A 19,647-nucleotide genomic window follows, 5' to 3' on the forward strand; every position below is an offset into this window, starting at 1 on the left:
AGAAGACCTCCAAGGTCCCTTCCAACTCTGCTATTCTATTCTATTCTATTCTATTCTATTCTATTCTATTCTATTCTATTTGATTCAATTCTGTATGAGATTCAACTCTATTTCTTTCAACATTCTTGCTTTTCTTTTGCAATCCATACATTGCCCCAACAACAACCCTCCAACCAGTTTCCTTTCTCCGTTGTTTCAGGTCCTATGTCACCATGCAGCACTATGGAGTGAATGGCTATTCTCTCCACGCCATGAATTCCTTGAGCGCGATGTATAACCTGCACCAACAAGCAGCCCAGCAAGCCCAGCACGCACCCGATTACAGGCCCTCAGTGCATGCCCTCACGCTGGCAGAAAGACTGGCTGGTAAGAACAAGGACGGGGTTTGTGCCAGGTGGGAGGGGGATATGGGAACAGCCTCCCTCTCATGAGTTACCGAGGGGACCTTTAAGAAACTTTAAGAAAGTCAGGGTTGAAATAACTAGAAATATCCAGTCTGCCCAATTTTGTACGGATTCAAAAAGAAGAGGAAGAAAGTATGTTGCACTTATTCATTTCTCTTCCTTGCAATTTTCAGCACTTATCATGGTGGTGATATTGTTAGTTTTTAGTCCATCTTCCCCTTCTATTCGTTTATTTGGCGGTGCAGATAGTCCTCGACTTACGACCACAATTGAGGCCAAGATTTCTGTTGATAAGTGGGACATTTGTTAAGTGAGTTTTGTCACATTTTAAGACCTTTACTGCCTCAGTTGTTAAATGAATCACCGCAGTTGATAAGTTAGTAACCTGTTTGTTAAGTGAATCTGGCTTCCCCATTGACTTTGCTTGTTCAGAAGGTCGTTAAAAGGTGATCACGTGACCTTGGGATACAGCAGCAGTCATAAGTATAAACCAGCTGCCAAGCATTTGAATTTTGATCATGTGGCCATAGGGATGCTGCAAAAGTCATAACTGTGAAGAACAGCCGGGTCACTTTTTTCAGGGCTGTTGTAACTTTGAACTGTCACTCAATGAACTATTGTAAGTTGAGGACTACCCATACTTATAGAATAAATGCAAGCTTGAAACATTCGTATTTGGTAGCATCAATTTCACCTAATATTCAGTTAATAACTTATTAAAAGTATTTCTAAACCACTTCTCATTAGAAAAGCAATTTACAATCATCCTTAAATCATTTTGAAATAAAAAAAAATAAGAACAATAATATCGGAACAACCCACTCCAAGGCACAGGTTATTACATACGTACACCTTTTCTGAAAATATTTCTTTAATATATTTGCATATTTGTGCATGTCACTTTCCAAAATATGTACTGTTTGAAGAAACATCTTTCCCGTACATCTTTGTGCAAATTTCTATGAGAAAGTGAGAGAAGACCTCATTCACTGTTACCATCAAATGAGTTTATTTTCTCTCATTTGGAAAGCTCTGGAGGACTTCTTTAGATTCCTCTTGAGACATCCTTGCCTCTTCTGTAGTAGAAGCTCTCCCCCCCCGCCTCCGATTTTACAAAATGGATCTCCCCAAAGATCCTTCTTTTTACCAGGTTTTATGAGGGTCTGAACTTTGGGGAATACTTCCATGGATACAGAGAAGTTAAACTCTGCAGACAATAATCTTCTACATATACAGTAGGGATTAATAGAACAGCAAAGAGGCAGAGCTTCATAAGGTTTGCCATTCCTTCTTTTCATCCATAATGTTTATCCAAACCCTGTGCTGTCCAGATTTGTTGACTTTGCTAGCTAGGATTATGAACGCTGAAATCAAATTACTTCCAGTGGGACCTGTTTAGGAAAGATTGGCTTACATGCAAGAGCAAATATTTGAAACTTATTGTATTTCAAATAATATAATAATGCCCACTAATTCAGCCTTGCATCTTTGGATCTTGCTTTCTTTGGTAGCCTTGAAGTAGACGTTTTTCCCAGTTATTTATTTTTTGTTGGCTGCCATATTGTTGTTATTATTTTTAACCCACAAATTACACTAATTAAATTGGCCCTATTTCTTATCTCCCAACGGCTGTACGTTTCAAGACATCATCTTGGAGGCCCGTTATGGCTCCCAGCACCGCAAGCAGAGGAGAAGCCGCACAGCTTTCACAGCCCAACAACTGGAAGCCTTGGAGAAAACTTTCCAGAAAACTCACTATCCAGACGTGGTGATGCGAGAGAGATTGGCAATGTGCACTAATCTTCCAGAGGCTAGAGTACAGGTACCCAATCAATTAGTATTTCTCATGGCAATACACTTGAGCTAAATACTAAATGAACTGTGAATACACGTTTTATCATGATAACAGCATCTCAAGCGCAGCTAAGTGTGTGTATCTAAAGAATCAAATAGTTTTTTAGGAGCAAAAACGCCTATTAGCCAAGATAGAAGAGGGTTGGTTTCTCTTAGATGCTAACTCTATGTGAGTGCTGTTGTTTCTGTAGTCTTAGTACCAGTGATGTGCGGTGAGGTTTAGGGCTGGTGAGGCTGGTGACATCATCAAATTATCATCATGAAGGGAGGACTGTGACAACTTTGATCTTTGCAAGCGTGCAAACAAAATACCCCAGGATCGCGGTGGCGGGGACAGCAACTCCTTCTGCTGCGCTGCAGCAGAGAGAAGAACCGCAGGAAGGAGGGGAATGGGACCACGTGTGCAGGAGGCAGCCCTTCATGTTGGCTCAGGAAGGAAGGGAATGAGACCACGTGTACAGGAGGCTCCTCAGCGCCATCCTCAGATCAGCGCAAGCTGCGGTCCCCCTCCCCTGCACACGTGGTCCCATCCCCCTCCTTCCTGAGCCAACATGAAGGGGATTGCAGTTGCGCTGAGGAGCCTGCTGCACACATGGTCCCATTCCCCTCCTTCCTGTGGCTCTTCTCCGCAGCGCAGTGGAAGGAGTTGCTTTCCCCGCCACCGTGATCCTGGGGTATTTTGCTTGCACGCGCAAGAAAGAGATGAAAGAGAAAAAGGGAGATTTTTTTTTCTTTTCATGATGAGAGCGGTGAGGCTCTGCCTCCCCTGCCTCCCCTGCCTCCCCTGACTGCACGTCACTGCTTAGTACAAGTGTTAGACCTTTGAACTCTGAAAACAGATCACGGAGTTCATAAAAGTCCTTCTCCTAATTGTGCAAAATTGCTGTGTTGTGACCCGGGGTTGGCACGCAAGCAACACTTGCTAGGTGAAAGCTGTTCAGTCTTTATTCAACCACCATCCCCACCCCCCCAAATTCCCACAATCCAACAATTCCTGGTCCGTTCCCCAAAGTCTCTGCCCACAGGGTACACTTACAGTCCCAGAGCGAGGCTCGAACCCGCGCACCTGCACACGCTTCGTGCAACTTCCTGGCAGTGGAAGTCCACCGACATCAAGGCAAAGGATCAAACCTCAGTCAACAAAGGCAAGGATTTGGGAGCAAAGTTCTTCTAGGAGCAGTGGAAAGTGTTGCCTTGAAATGCAACACTTGTTCTTGATAAAAGCCCCTTCTCACAGCATCTCTTTAAATGATACTCTCCAGGTGATCCTTGTGAGGAGGGGCAGAGTGCCTCCTCCTCAGTAGTCAAGTTGCCCTGTGCTGCCTCTGCCTCCTCTCCATTCTCTGCACTTGGGGATCGGACGGGGGAAAGCATTTGCTCGTCTCTGGAACTCCACCACTCCCCTGCTCCGCCACCTTTCCATCTCTTCCTCCCTTTCTCAGTCAGCCTGTGCCCTCTCTTTCTCCCTGCCTACTCTTCTGAGGCCTGAGAGGCCCAGCACTGCCTCGTCCTCCTCCCTAGGTTGTTTCTCATGGGAATAGGGATTGAGTCCATGCCCTCCGTCGCAGGCATGAAATCCTTTTACCTTTGCTACTGGTGTGGCATGCGCGCCTCTCGCTTTGCTCGTGTGTGGTACTTCTGCACATTTGCAGAGAGTCTGTGATGACATCTGGGCAGGTGGGTGGAACCTCCCGCCACCACCACTATCAGTTCACCTGAATCGGGGCGAATTGGCAGAATACCTTCTCTGCTCCGTCGGCCCTAGATCCATCTTCTCCTCCTCCTCCTCCTTGGACCTTGACTCCGACAAGACCATGATCTGCTGCTTCAGAGCATAATATGATTATAAAACACCCAGACAAATAAATCAAGCTTTCTGGCCATATTTCCTTTTTTGGTCATTCAAGTATGACTTTCACTTGGTGATTAACATGCACTTATTTCTGCTTCTCTGCTATAAACACAGGATTAAATTGCACAATATACTTGATGTATTTTATACATACCGACTGCCTAAAGGTTCTTTATGGTACAGTAATATGATATGAGCTTGGAGCTCATATTCTGATTGAGATCAATGCCTGGGTAGAGGGGCAGGCTTAAAGTTGTTTCAGAAAATCAGAATACCATGGGTGAATTAAGAAAGGGAAAAAAAAACCAATGATGCTAATGAAGCTTTTCTCCCTTCTGTGTTCTCCCTTCTCTTTTTCATATGAGAAGGTAGATTTCATAACTACCACACCTTCTGTGTGTAGTGGTTTCCATTAGGGTACATATACTAGTGTAAAGAAAAATGAGGACCACTTGATATATATTTAACATGTAAAATTAAGCCTGCAGATGCAGTTAAGCTAAGACATGTTAATTTGTAGCTGTTCCTCATTATGTATGTTTAGATATTATTCCTGCTTTACTTTATACATACATTTCTAATAGCTGCCAATGACACAGGATCCAAAATAATTGTTTTGATGATGGTAACCCAAGATGTGATCTCAAACTCACAGCAATATCCTATGCAAATATTTTTATACAATGTTATACAAGTTTTTTTTAAATATAAGAATTAATGCAACGTAATATAAAGAAAAAAGAGATCTGTAAGAAAGGAAAAGAAAAATAGAAAGGAAGAAAAAAGCTATAAAGAATTACAACAATTATAAGTACAATTATATGTTTACCTCTTACACTATGGTTACAACATATCTCCCTTCTTTCCAAAAATGTTTCTGTTTAATAATCAAAAACATGAATCATAATTTCATTTTTTCTGTTTCTTGAAAAAAATGTACAAGACTTCCCAGTCAGTTATAAATGTAGATATTGTCTTTTCTTTGATCAAAAAGTCAGTGTAGTTATACATACAATAAGCTTGCTGTAGTTATCATGTACAAAAAAATCCATGACTTTCCAGATTATCCCTTCCAGAAAGAGCCCCTCTGGTTTCTATTGTATATCAATCTTTAAGGTGCTCTGAAGCAATGGATCCAAAAATTTGGATCCAGACTTTTCTAGCTTTTTCAAAGATAATACAATGTCCCTTCCTGTTGTTTGGATATCCATCATAAATTTGAAATGTCTTTATACAATTTCTCAGGTGGCAAATATCAATGATATGTCATTTTATAAAGGTTTCCTTAAGATTATATCTAATCTTAAAGAAAGATTATACATATATGTTTCAATTCTTTCAGCTATATATTTTCCTATTGTTCCATCTGTATATGACAACCAAAACTGTTAGCACCCTTCATCATAAAATCATAAAAATGTGGGTCTTACTTCTGAAGCAACAGAAAAGAAAAAAAGAGAAAAAATTGAGATGCAGTTGTTTTATACATAAATCTTCAACTAAAACAAGATCTTGTATTGACTGATCTGCATTGTAGGTTAATTGGGATAGAAGTTAATTTGCAGGAGGCTAAGACTGAATTATATCTTGTTTTAATTGTTTTAAATAATCATTTCCCCATCTTTTAATTAGCATTTGCTACATTTATATTCCACATTAAGATTTTTATTCCACCACGAAGCCAAAAGTTTAGAAAAATCAATGTTTGTAGCACTTACTTCTGTATCATCTTTCATTTTCTTGTTGCACTATTGGAATTTCTGTGTAGTCTTCTCTGATATCTCAATTTGGATCTCCTATTTTTTTTGGATTTTTCTACAAATTCCCTCATTTTCTCAACATAATTTAATCAAAATCTCTGCTATTTAAAATTAAAAATCAAACCTTGGAATTTGTCCTATCAGAATGCATTTTTTCTGCTTTAATCTTTCAGTCAAAAATAAGTATGCAAAATTCTAATAGAAATTTTTGTAAAAACAATTATATCTGATTTATCAATCTTCAATCTTGTATTAAAATGCTGCTTCAAAACCTGATTTCTTGCTTTCTTCCTGATAAATTTCATCAAAACATCCCTTAAACCATTTCTTGTTCATGCACAACTGGAATTTATTCTACACTTTAGCAATTTCTGCTTCAGTGTCCTCTTCTTCCTAATCCAAAAAGTTTGTCAGGGCTTTAATCAACTTTTCTCTAACATCTTTATTCTTCCTGGATTGCTCTAAGTCTCAAACAAAATTCCTTCACTCTTAATTCCACTAGAGATAGGTTATCTAGTGCTCGTTCCAATTCTATAAACTATAACTTCTGTCTTATGCTTTAATTTTTTTAAATTAAACCTGTTTTACTACATGGAGACTTGTTTTACAAGCTTTCCATCTTTTTAACTTCACCTCTCATATCCTCTTCCATCTTTACAAATCTTTCACCTATCCCCCCCCCCAAAAAAAACCTATCAATTTGGTGACAAACGATTTAGTTACTTTGGTATCCAGTCATTCTGCTGATATATTGGCTAATTCCTCAAACATTTCCTGAAGCAGATCTGGTTTAATTCCTTCCTCTGCAGGTTGCTCAAATTATCCTTGCCTCCCTTGCATTCTCTCTGCTTTTCTTGATGGCCTGCTTGTAATGCTAAAAGGAAAATGTCTCAAAGAAGGGGGACGAATACAAACTTTCCCTCCTTTTTTCTTTCTTTTTGTGCCTTTAATACTTTTATTTTTAATGCCACTCCATAATCAATCTCACAACCCTTATCTTCATAGATGCAGTCAGCATTATAGTCTGACTCATTACTTTTTGCTTTTGGTTTGCAAAATTCACCAATTATCAGCACTGATTAATAGTAAACAGAAAACATTTCCACAAAGGTCTGGTTCATGTGCCTAATATATTTCCGATGAAAACATTTTCACGAAAAATTAATCTTTCAAAATAATTGTCCCACTTCATCCATTTTAAACTTTCTTATATCAGCCGCTTGCCAAGCTTTTTGCAAAAAGAATAAATAGAATAAAAAATTAAGTTAATTAAGTTTTATTTTAAATTAAGCTTTAAAGCTCTTCCTTCCTTCCTTTGTAATAAAAAAAATATTAAAGGTAAAGATTCCCCTCGCATATATGTGCTAATCGTTCCCGACTCTAGGGGGCAGTTCTCATCTCCATTTCAAAGTCGAAGCGCTGTCCAAAGATGTCTCCGTGGTCATGTAGCCCGCATGACTAAACACCAAAGGTGCATGAAACGCTGTTACCTTCCCACCAAAGGTTGTCCCTATTTTTCTATTTGCATTTTTACATGCTTTCGAATGGCTAGGTTGGCAGAAGCTGAGACAAGTAATGGGAGCTCACTCCATTACGTGGCAATAGGGTTTCGAACCACCAACCATTCTGATCGACAAGCTCAGCGTCTTAGCTACTGAGCCACCGTGTCCTTATAATTATAATAATAATTATAATTCACCAAATAGAATCTTACCCCAATCGCTTAGAAAATATCTCTTTAGGTATAAATTAATTATATGCTGATTGTGACTCCTCAGCTCCTGCAGTCATAAGACACAGCTATCCAGAGTGCAAATGGGTGATTGCATGATCTCTCATTTATCCAGAAAGATTTGTGCCTGCTGATCTCTGCTGATCTGGCTGCTGATTTACATTGTAATGCCATCCCTGCTCTTTCCTCATGATCCTCACCAGAAGCTCAGCCTTAATTTATATACATAAATTCAGATACACTTAATGTGGCTTAAGTGTGCATAGGATTTTATTTATATACTACATCAACATCTTCCACCTGCTTTAATTTTAAAACTTTATCAGACCCAGATTAATTGCAGCTCATATTTTCAAACAAAACAATTAGGAGTTTGCTACTAGTCATTTATAAACAGGAGAATATGCTGATTAAACTTTGAATTTGTTTGAATTTGTACATGTAGTTTGCTAAGGTTTCTGGAATGGGCATGACGAGAAAAATTCAATATTCAATCCAAAATTTTATCGTTCATTCTTCCCTTTTCCCCTTTTCTTCATCTCCTTTTTTTTGGGGGTGGGAAACAAAGGTTTGGTTTAAAAACAGAAGAGCTAAATTTCGAAAGAAGCAGCGCAGCCTACAGAAAGAACAGCTACAGAAGCAGAAAGACTCAGAGGCCAATCACAGTGAAGGCAAAGCAGACACTCCCGTGTTAGAAGCTCCAACTCCCGATGCAGACAAATCTCTGAGCTTGCCAAGGGAGGTCAATGCAGAGCTCAGCCTGACACTCTCCGAGCATTCAGCCAGCGAGTCAGCAGCCGAGGACCAGACAGACAAAGAGGAAGAATTCAAGATCTCCATGGAGGAGAACAAGGAAGAAAAAAGTCCTGGAGAGGAAAACAAGGCGCTGAATAGTAAGAGGGCAAGTCCAAAAGCAGGTGAGAAGAAAACCAATTCCCTTTGCTAAGAATTTTTATCTCAAAATCCATGTTAGATTAAAGCGTGCAAACTCAGGTTTCCAGATCTCTTAACAATGTAAAAGATTTTTTTTTTAAAAAAAAAGGTAGAGAAGGGAAACACACAAGGTCCCAAAATACTGAGAACATTAAAACCCTTTAAAATAATCACACCAAACCATTTCAGTCACTTCCAGGCGGATTATTTCAAAAGTGAATTTTTGTCTCTGAAGAAAAGTGGCTTAAACATTTCTCATAGTTTGCTTCTTTTTCTCTTAAGTTATTCAGTTACTTCATGTTCATTATTTCATTCACCGAGTCAGGCAGAACAATGCCTGTGATGTGACTGCTTTGTTTTATTGGAACTTGGGCTAGCTAGGAGGTTGTTTCACAAATCCTCAGTATTCTCCAAGCATTGCTATGACTCTGAAGTTGACAATTTTTACCTAAACATCAAACTGAGCAAGCACCAATTTAATTTGGTAACAACTATTAAATGTTAAAATATTGCCAAAGAAGACTACTATTAACCCAGGTCTTGGAATTACAAAGTTACAGCTTTATATTGTAAAAAAAAAAACCTGTGCCAAGATGGAAGAGCTTCATCCATCTTGGCGCAGGTTTAAAGTAATTTTTCCAAATATGACAGGCCAATGGGATATGTACAGCAGTCTCAGCTATTTCCTACAAGCAGAAGCCCTGCGTCCATCTTCGTGTGATATGTTTTTTCCAGACTACAATGCAGTTTCACATTCAGCTTTTGCTTTAATGAATGCAAGGGTAACATTTCACACAAGTGATTCATTTATGGATGAGTTCAATCCAGGCACATACCGTGTTTTCCCGAAAATAAGACAGGATCTTATTTTCTTTTGACCCCCGAAATAAGCACTTGGCCTTATTTTCAAGGAGGTCTTATTAATTTTGAGGTGCATGAGGAGGCGAGCGTGGTCACCTCACGGTTGCTGCTGTGTTACAATATTTTTGGGGAGGGCTTATTTTCAGGGGAGGGCTTATTTTAGCACATGCGCTCAAAAGCCCGATTGGGCTTATTATGTGGGGAGGTCTTATTTTCAGGGAAACAGGGTATGAAGCTATGTGACAAACATTTAAAGTGCCAAATCATGAGGTTGCCTATATGGAAAGTTGGTGTTACTATCACTTTGTTGTCACATAACAATCTAGCAAAGAAGTGATGCAGTAACACTGAACATGACAGCAATAAAGGAAACATAAATGTTATAAATGGCTGCTATGTAAATTTTGGCCTTAGACGTATGTAGATCAGACAATATTATTTTCTCCTCTTTCGAACTTCCGCTTTACAATTGCTAAAGGAATCTTCTAACATCTTCTAGCCCAGGTCTCTAAGCTTGTCTCTATGCTTAGAAATATGTGCATGTTTTAATTTTTGCTGTAAATCCCTACCTCTGAATGAAATTTGTGATATATAAATCAAACAAGCGTTGGGCTTTTTTGCATTTGTATGAAAGGAAGAGCAAATCACTGATCCTTAAGATATCATATTTTATCTGGATCAGAATTACTAAGAATAATTGCCAGGGTTTTAGACAAGAATGTGTCCAGTGGCATCTGAAATTCTAGGATCCAACAGGATCTTTACATGAAAGAAGGAGCTGTAGATTTTCAGAGGTTGCTAAATGCATCCCCCTACACAGGGCCAGATTTTCCTATAGGCTAACTAGGCTTCAGTCTAGGGCCTCAAGATCAAGAGGGGCCTTTTATTTTTATTTATTATCCATGCCACATTTTTTATAAAGTGTGGCAATTACAACATGTTTCATTTAATATATTGATATATATCACAGTAATGATGTATTTTATTATCTCTCATGTAATTTACAAACTTAAAAATGGGAGGTGAAAAGGCCCCATAAGTGGAATAGCCTAGGGCCTCTTTTCATCTAAATCCGGCCCTGCCCCTACATCTCTTAACATTGTGAGTTCTGTCTGGGGCTGCGCTGACAGTTATGGAAAAGCGATGAAAAGTCCATGGGTTCCCTTCCCATTGTTTACACAAATCATGTTTTCAAACATGGCAATACAACCACCATTATTTCTCCTTTACCCCATTGCACAGAGCTTGAAACATCTTTTTAAAATCCCAATGCAATGTATTCATTCCAGGTCGGAGCTTAGTCTTCATTGACTTGATTTTGTTGTGTTTAACAATGCAGAATCCCCTGTCGGCACTGCTGCCACTGCATCCTCCAGTAGTGGCATGTCTCAGGCGCATTCCTATTCGTCTTCTCCTCTCAGCCTCTTCCGCCTTCAAGAGCAGTTCCGCCAACACATGGCAGCTACCAATAACTTGGTCCATTATTCGTCCTTTGAAATGGGAAACCCTTCTTCCATGCCGTATTTGGGCATGAATGTCAACATGGCACCCCTAAGCTCGCTGCACTGCCAGTCTTATTACCAGTCCCTCTCTCACGCCCAGCAAGTGTGGTCCTCTCCAATTCTCCAGGCATCTTCCTCTCTTCCCAGCCTGAACAGTAAAACAACCAGCATTGAGAATCTCCGGCTGCGAGCAAAGCAACACGCTGCCTCTCTGGGACTGGATACTTTACCAAACTGAGGGCCTAGCTGAACTCCAGCAAAAGCCTGATAAACAGACGGCTTCAAGGAAACGCCCAACTCTCTTCCACCGGAGAGAAGGATTTCTGATGTAGAGCCTACTACTTTCAATTTTGTCCCCATTAAGGTGCTCCCATTTGTGGGAAAGGGTTGACAGAAGTCATGTGGAGACCACATCTGGCATTACCTCTGCCTCTTTGCACTGGCCAATTAAAAAAAAAAAGCCTACAGAAAGGTGTTTTAAAATGTGAAATTGTCTTCAGAACTGTGAGTCAAATATGAATTATTTGGGAACATTGTTGTTATTCTATGTGTTGAGAGCTTTGCTTTTATTTGGGGAGGGAGCAGAACTGGGAAGAGGAAGTCCCACTTCAAACTGTACATAGTCTACATGTTCTTTCACTTGTGTGTTAATATCAGTGTTGCCTTATGCAGAATTGTGGAACACCCCTCTTTCCATTTTCTTTTGCCTTTTATACGTATTCAGTAGATGGAATCAATACTGTCATTACAACAACAACAACAACAACAACAACAACAACAACAAAACAGAGGAAAAAAGAGCAAATTCTTTATCAGCTGGTTTTACACTATCAATATTTCTAATGCAGCTGAATAAAAGCAGTTGTCAAACTCCAGTTGCCACTTTTTGCTGTATGTTATGAACACCAGGATATATTTAAGAACTGATTCCTGGTTAAGCACTTCCACTCGAACAGGTTCAGATTTTTCTTTGAAGCACTTCCTCAGATAAAATGGCTGAAAGCCCTACTAATTTTTCTGTACAAATTCCAAAGACTGTAATCTTCTGCTAAGATACATCATTTTCTATTTGTATGTTTGTGCAACTTTGAAACTGAAAAACAGTTGTGCAATGGTGTGCTTTATCTGCCAGGCCTTTTCTATATTAGTTGCATGCAAAGTCAAGGCAAGAGATGTTGGCACCCTTCCACTGGGCAGTGCATGGCACCTTCCTCCTGCCACCCAGGCAAAGTGCCCTGTGTTGTGTCTAATAAATTTGCTTGGTGTTGGAGACAGTAAATCCCAAAGGCCCCTTTCATCCTCCCTTTAATAATAGTAATAAATGTCATCACCAGTTATCATCTGACATTTTATACCGTCTCAGTCTGGTTAATGGTGGAGCTAGTCATTAGGTTGAGGAAGGCAGAGATTAAATAGTACAAAAGTGAACATAGGACACTGAGAGTTTAAAAAATGGGGAAAGTCAAAGTAATATTAAGAAGTTATAAGAAAGATGCTACAATGAAATTATATTACTTTCCTGTTAGAAGACATAGTGCAAATACAAGGAAAAAACATATTCCAGATTTTTTTTTCAGTTTGGTTTGTAATGCCAATGGCTAAATAGAAGATAAAACTTACATGAAAGAATGTCATTTTAAAATATTGCCTAAAGTCTGTAGGCAGCAAATTTATTTTAGAACTTTTATTTTCTATAAAGGAAACTCTTTACTATGATTTCTTTCTCCTAAGGGTTGCAAAGCTTCTTCTGGTAAAATTTAGATTTGCTCAATCCAGGTTTAATTTTGAAGTTTGCAAGCATACCTCTTTTGTTGAGTACAAAACTTTCGTTATTGTCATAAAATTTTTGTACGCTATTTATGTATCTTCAAAAGTTAACATCATACATTCTGCAAGCACACACACACACACATTTTCATTCAGGAACATAATGCATACAGACATATCCAATGTTATTACATCTTGTAATTACTGAAGTATTTAATTATCCTCTTATGTCAAGAGCTTTGTAATTAAACTGAGCAAAAATTCTGTTGCTCTGAAAGCTTTCATTGAATAAAAATGTTCAATTAACACAGAACACGCCACTCTCAAAATTACTTTAGCATTTCTGAGATTCAGTGCAGTAAAATTTTCATTTTGATGGAGAAAAATAAATAGTAAAAAGAAAAATTAATGAATAGTAATGTAAATCAGTACTCCCAAAAGTGGATTATATATATATATATGACCAACTGCCTATGTTACAATCTGGTTAATAAAATAATATGTTGTACCTTTTAAATATATGTGAAGCATACATGAATGGAATCACAGATTTTGAGTCTGAAATTATAGTCTTAATTTCTTCAGAGCAGTTCTCATACACAGTTTCGAAGCTCCATCTTGAAACTGGAACTGGGCAATACTTTGATTATTTGATCCAAATTTAAGTCCTTGGAATTCTCCTTACACCATTTATATATCTGAAGTCTAACCAAGTTTTGAAAACAAATTGTGTTAAAATACAACCATGTTCATACTAATAGGTAAGGGGGAAAAGTTCTTAAATTGTAGTGTATCTTTTTCAGTTGCTTCAGGAGATTATTCATTTCTCATTAAAGGGGAGCATATTGTATTGTAATTTACTTGGCAAGGGCTGCATGCAAAAGATAGCTGGAATCCCTGAAAAAGTGGGGGTGACCAAAGTAAGAATCTCATCATCTGCATTCAAATCAAGCTGTTCATTCTCTTATATAACCAATGGCTTCCATTCCATGAAGATATAATTAGCCCGGGCAGAGGTGAAGAAAGCTTTCCATTAAGTACGAGAATCTCTCTCTGGCCTTCACTGTCACACGCACAAACATCTTAGAGGCTGAAAGTCGGAAGCTGGGAACAAAACTAAGCTATAACCCTTATCCCTGAAATATTAGTTTTTATGTGCAGACACCTGGTGAACTCCCTTTTGCAGTCTGAAGCAATTAAATTAACTTTTTATTTGACACCTTCTCCTGAACATTTTCACACAACAAGTCTATGGGGAATGTTCCAGTTATTGTTAAGCTTTGAACGTATCTGCACTTACTGTTTAAGCTGCTCTTGTTCTTTGCTCCTATCAAAATCAGTCTAGGCGAAACACATCTGGATTGAGACAGTTTGGCCATTCACAAGGAAGATTAGACCGCAGGCTATTGTGACCTTAAACTGGACATTTCCATGTTGTTGTGTGCTCCTACCATTTCATTGAAGGAAAGCAATTGCCAATCACTCCATCTTTCTGTGCATTTTCATGTCTGTGCATAGATAGATACATACATACATACCATGTTTTCCTGAAAATAAGACAGGGTCTTATTTTCTTTTGACCCCCAGAAATAAGCGCTTGGCCTTATTTTCAGGGAGATCTTATTATTTTGGAGGTGCAGGAGGAAGCGAGCATGGTCACTTCATGGCTACTGCTGTGTTTCAATATTTTCAGGGAGGGTTTATTTTGGGGGGAGAGCTTATTTTAGCGCATGTGCTCACGCTTATTATCTGGGGAGGTCTTATTTTCAGGGAAACAGGGTACATACAAATAAATGTTTTCATATATGTATATGCACACACAAATATAAATGTATAATTTGATTATAAATAATCAAAATGCACATATAACTAGATTCAACACCCAGTTTTCAAAATAAAAATCCTTGCTTGCCAACTGTTTTACCCTGTGGTAATTTTTTTTATCTTCTTAAAAAAATTACCAGTGTTTAAAAAGGTTGGTGTTTCATCACTCAGCAAAATGTTTTTGTCATTATTCTGTTTCCTTGCTAGCTGAAGGCTTTAAAAATAATAGTGCAGAGTTTCACTGCTTCATTATTCTTTTTCAAATCCCTGGAGATAAATGAGCGAGGGAATAAAAAAGAACCATTGTACCTATCTAAAAGAAAGAAATTGGTAATTAAAAACACACACATTTCTAATGGGTTTGGAACCAGCAACCTCTTATTTATCAAGCCAAGCTTTTAAACCACCATGATATCTGACTGGCACTGCTGGAAATGATGTCTTTGATCAGGGCAAGTATTGTTTCAATTTGGAGGCATTTGTTTTCCTTTGCAAATGAACTGCTGGGGTTAGTCTACAAGGAATAAAAAGCCCTCCAGTTGAAACAGACAAGAGAACTTGGATGGCATAAGAGGAAAAAGTTACTTTCAAACCACAGCAAGGATGGAGGTGAGTAAAGACTGACATTATCCAGTTCTGACCTCAAAATGTTTGTTGTCCCATTGTGAGAACAAGCCATTGTGGGACAGCAGCCCCCAACTTTTTGGGCACCAGGGACCGGTTCCAATGGAGAAAGGTTTTTCCATGGACTGGGGTGTGGTTTTGTGTGTTGCCTGCATCCTGCAGATGGGGCTTTGCTTGTTTGCAGAGCCCATTTGCTGGCATGCCGTGGACTGGTGCCTGTGTACGGACCAGATGTTGGGGACTCCTGCCTTACAACTCCCAGTATCCTGCAGTTGACAGAAGTGATAGTTCAGTAGCAACTGGAGGGCTACAGGATTCCTATTCCCTCATATATTAAGCCCAAATATAGATGAACAGTGAATTGAAATGACTGAAGTTGTCTTTCAAATATATTCTCCTTCAATAAAAGAGACTACAATCCTTTCTGATCCAAAGTTGAAAACTGGGGGTTATCAAACTTTTTCAGAATGGCGTAATCTGTTAGCTGAAAGGAATATTTGCAAACCTAGAACTCCTGAACAGGAAGTAACGTTTTAGTGATAAAAGACATTCTGTGTTCAAGTGATTTTCCCCCCTCCCCTATTTTTTTGCTTAGTTTCTTGTGTAATCTCACCAAGTTCTTGTGGAACCCTAAGATTTTGCAAAACAGAGTTTGAAAAAATCCTGGGGTCAATCCGGTCTATCTCCCAAAAGTCAAAGATCTGTTCAAACTTCCTGAAGCTACTTTGTATAGTTATATATAAGATACAGAACTAAATAAATATCCTGCTTTGGTGGTAAGTGGAAACTGCCTCTGGAGTTGGTATTTACTGAATAAATTAAAGTACACATTTCATCAAACTGCATATTGAATTTATAAAATAGTTATATATAACAACTTAAAACTGAGAAAAAAATATGAATGCAGTATGTTTATTAGGCCCACTCAACTACTTTGGAAAAACTTGTGCTTTTTTTTAAAAAAGCAATTCAAATGCACAGAAAATGCACTTGGTTACTGAGGTGTGTATGTGTTTTAAGTGGACAAAAAGGAGAAAACAAGTTTGAAGGATTGGTATTAAACTCTACATCACTGGAGCTAGGAAATTCTCTCAAGAGAAGTCACATTTGAGAATAAATCTTTCATAAACTGATCTGTTCCTATTGATGCTTAAAATCCTCTGTGGCTTAAAAACCAGAATAGATCAATTTAGATGTTGGGGAGCTGTTTGTAGAAAGGTGATTTACATTGCCTCTGTAGATAGTCCTTAACGTATATAACCACAACTGAGCCCAACATTTCCATTGCTAAGTGAGACAATTGTTAAGGGAGTATTGTCCCATTTTACGATCTTTCTTGCCTCAGTTCTTAAGGGGATCATGGCAGTTGTTAAGTTAGTAATACATTTGTTAAGTGAATCTGGCTTCCCCATTGATTTTGCTTGTCAGAAGGTCGCAAAAGGGGATCACATGATCACATGAGGATGTTGCAAAGATTGTAAGTCTGAAAAATGGTCATGTCACTTTTTTCATTGCCGTTGTTACTTCGAATGGTCACTAAATGAGTGGTTGTAACTTGAGGACTACCTCTACTTACCAACTTGACCATTGAACTACTAATCAAAATCATGCATGTGGGCCATATCTAGATAAAGACCTAAACATTTAAAGGGTGAAAAAAATGATATAATTTTCTGTAAAATTTAAGCTATAATGTAACAGTTTTGTGTTGTAGGCTACACTACCTGGCAATGCAAATATGTATAATATTTATTTATTCTCTGATAGTTTAAAATAAATACAATTGTATTCTTTTGAAGCAGGCTGCAGCATGACCCCATGTAACCAACTTGTGTCCGTCTTACTTTATGTAAAATGCCTGTTATCTTCAGATAATAAAAAAAACATATGAGGAAAAATATGTTTCTTTGTTATTTATTGAGACAAGATCAACATTGGAAGAATGATTGAAATGCTTTCTTTTTTTTCAAATTGAAGGTTAGAAACACCTAGATAATATTTTATTGTTTTAAAGGGTGATTTTATTCAAAGTATTTTATAAATAAATAAACACATTCTCCAGTTCAGAATAAGAGTAAGAATCAGGGCCGGATGTTCCTATAGGCTAACTAGGCTTCAGCCTAGGGCCTCAAGATCAAGAGGGGCCTTTTATTTTTATTTATTATCCGTGCCACATTTTTTATAAAGGTTAGTACCAATTACAACATGTTTCATTTAATATATTGATATATATCACAGTAATGATGTATTTTATTATCTCTCATGTAATTTACAATCTTAAAAATGGGAGGTGAAAGGGCCCCATAAGTGGAATAGCCTAGGGCCTCTTTTCATCTAAATCCGGCCCTGGTAAGAATGGCATTACTTGGACTGTTGGATTTGAGCCTAAATGCACATTGTTTTAAAAAAAAAAGTTAAAAAAAAGTAAAAGTCATTCCATTCAAATTTTAAAAGTTGAAGTTTGGCATCTTAAGGATGGTACGAATCAAAGTATTTATGATAATCTCAGAGAATGTTAAATTACATAAAAATAAAATATTTTAAAATCGAAATAAAAGGGTTAAACCCATGAGATTGTCATGAAGTTGCTTTAAAATTTGCAAGATTCCAATGAGAAAATCAATTTTTTTATGAGATTTGAACTTGGCCACAGTATATTAGCAAACTCACTAAAAATTATCAGTAGAATCAAGAGCAAAAGTTGGGAACCTCTACTTTAGAATGAACAGATTTTTAATATCTTTTCCCAATATATCCAACCTGGAATCACGGACCCTGCTTCCTTTTAACTGTAACAGTGTGAAAAAAGTTGTATCCAAAATGGACCTTATTTTCCGGAAACATTTTCTATTCCCATATTTTAATTTAGGAAAATAATAATGATATAATAATTAAAATATTTTAAATCGCATATATTGTAGCATTGGAAAGGTAAATTTATGGCCCTTTCATTCAATGAAGACCTGATTGCCACTTATGAGTAGACTGCATATAGATGTAGACTTTTTATGGACAAGTATAATGAAATATGAATTCATTTATACAGAATGCATTAGGTTAAAAAGGGGGCCATAAATTTATCAACAATATAAATGTTTTGAACAATACTTGTGTTAAATGAATAAATGTAGAATTCTAACTGTTTATTGTTATGACAGATCATATTGTTTCTTTTTTTGTTGAATTTTTCACTTTTATTTGCTATGGAACCTTTAGTGTATATTCTTTTCTTTTTGACAATGTAGGTTTCTTTCACTATTATTTTTGCGTTTTGCTCTTTTTTTGTTACTAAGAGAACAAAATTTAAATATCATACATTTTCGTCTTAAAGGGGAGGGGGACCAGTATTTCCAAGTATGAACATTACAACTTTTTTCAAATAAATTTTTTTGCAGTGAAACTTCTTTTTCTTCCTTAAGGAAAAAAAGCAGTCCAGTTGGCTTTTGAAAAACCACCTTTGAGACATCTATGACCTGGATGACTGAGAATCTCCATAGACCAGAGGTCTTCAAACTTGGCAATTTTAAGACTCCAGCTGGCTGGAGAATTCTGGGAGTCCACAATTCTTAAAGTTGCCACATTTGGGGAGGCCCTGCCATAGACAGTTAACATCTTTTCTTCATGCTTTCTCTCAGCAGCTTGCATGCCCCCTTTAATAAGCCATAGTGTAAATGCAAGAGAGTTGGTTCGCTGAAGCATCGTGGAGCTAGTGGTAATCTTCATTAGGAAGGAAGAAGAATGAGGGTGAAGGTTTGTTCTCTCAGCTTGTTGGGTGGTTTCCAAACGTTTCATTGCCCTGCTGGATTAAAATCTTCAATGGAGTTTAGGATATGTCAGTATTCTTCTGTTTATAAGGGCTTCAGGTGTATCAAGTGAGTGTCTTGTGATGGGTCAGTTGTGAGTCATCAGTGAGTCTTTTTGTCAATAGGTCTTGTAATGGGTCAGGTGTGGGTGTGCTAAGTGAAGGTCTCGTGATGGATCAGGTGTGGGTATTTAATTTTACACATGGTAACAGCTGCTGGAATTGTGTTTGCACAACAATGGTCACTAAAATTTATAAGGAAATATTATTAGTACTTGATCATTATTAATGTGTAGATAACTGCGGGACATTACACACACACACACACAAACTATGATAGTGCCAGGAAAACACCAAAAAATAACAATTTCCTCCCAAAAGACTGCAGATGAAACCAGTTTTTTTCCCTAACCCTAAGAACAGGTGAGACAAAGCTATTGGAATAAAAAACATCAAGGCATTGTGGAAAATTATAAAGGACAGTGCCAGGAAGCTCACAGAACCAGCAACCACCTCACAATTACCTAAACAAAACAGGTATCACATGGAAGCACACAAAATCTGGCAAAGCTGCCTTGCACCAACCTGGCCTGCCCATAGAAAAGCAGCCACCTTGAGACACATAAGCCATGCACCAACCTGTACACTTAAAAGCAATGTATTGCATCACAAATAAAACATTTGCAAAAAGGAATAACATTTCTTGTAATAAACATTCTATAAACAATAAAT

The 19,647-nt window shown here is 37.8% G+C and overlaps 1 protein-coding gene across 1 annotated transcript; it reads left to right on the forward strand.

Moving 5' to 3' along the window:
• Positions 1-212: 212 nt before the first annotated feature.
• DMBX1 (diencephalon/mesencephalon homeobox 1) lies at positions 213-12,086 on the forward strand (the record flags this gene model as incomplete). The annotated part of the gene is made up of 4 exons (XM_081949378.1): positions 213-366; positions 2,048-2,226; positions 8,171-8,519; positions 10,736-12,086. 4 exons carry the CDS (start codon positions 213-215, stop codon positions 11,134-11,136), a joined length of 1,083 nt encoding a protein of 360 aa, XP_081805504.1. The 3' UTR covers positions 11,137-12,086.
• Between the last annotated feature and the right edge of the window lie 7,561 nt (positions 12,087-19,647).

This window comes from Natrix helvetica (assembly GCF_964273705.1).
Source record: "Natrix helvetica genome assembly, chromosome: 3".
Classification (NCBI taxonomy): Eukaryota; Metazoa; Chordata; class Lepidosauria; order Squamata; family Natricidae; genus Natrix; species Natrix helvetica.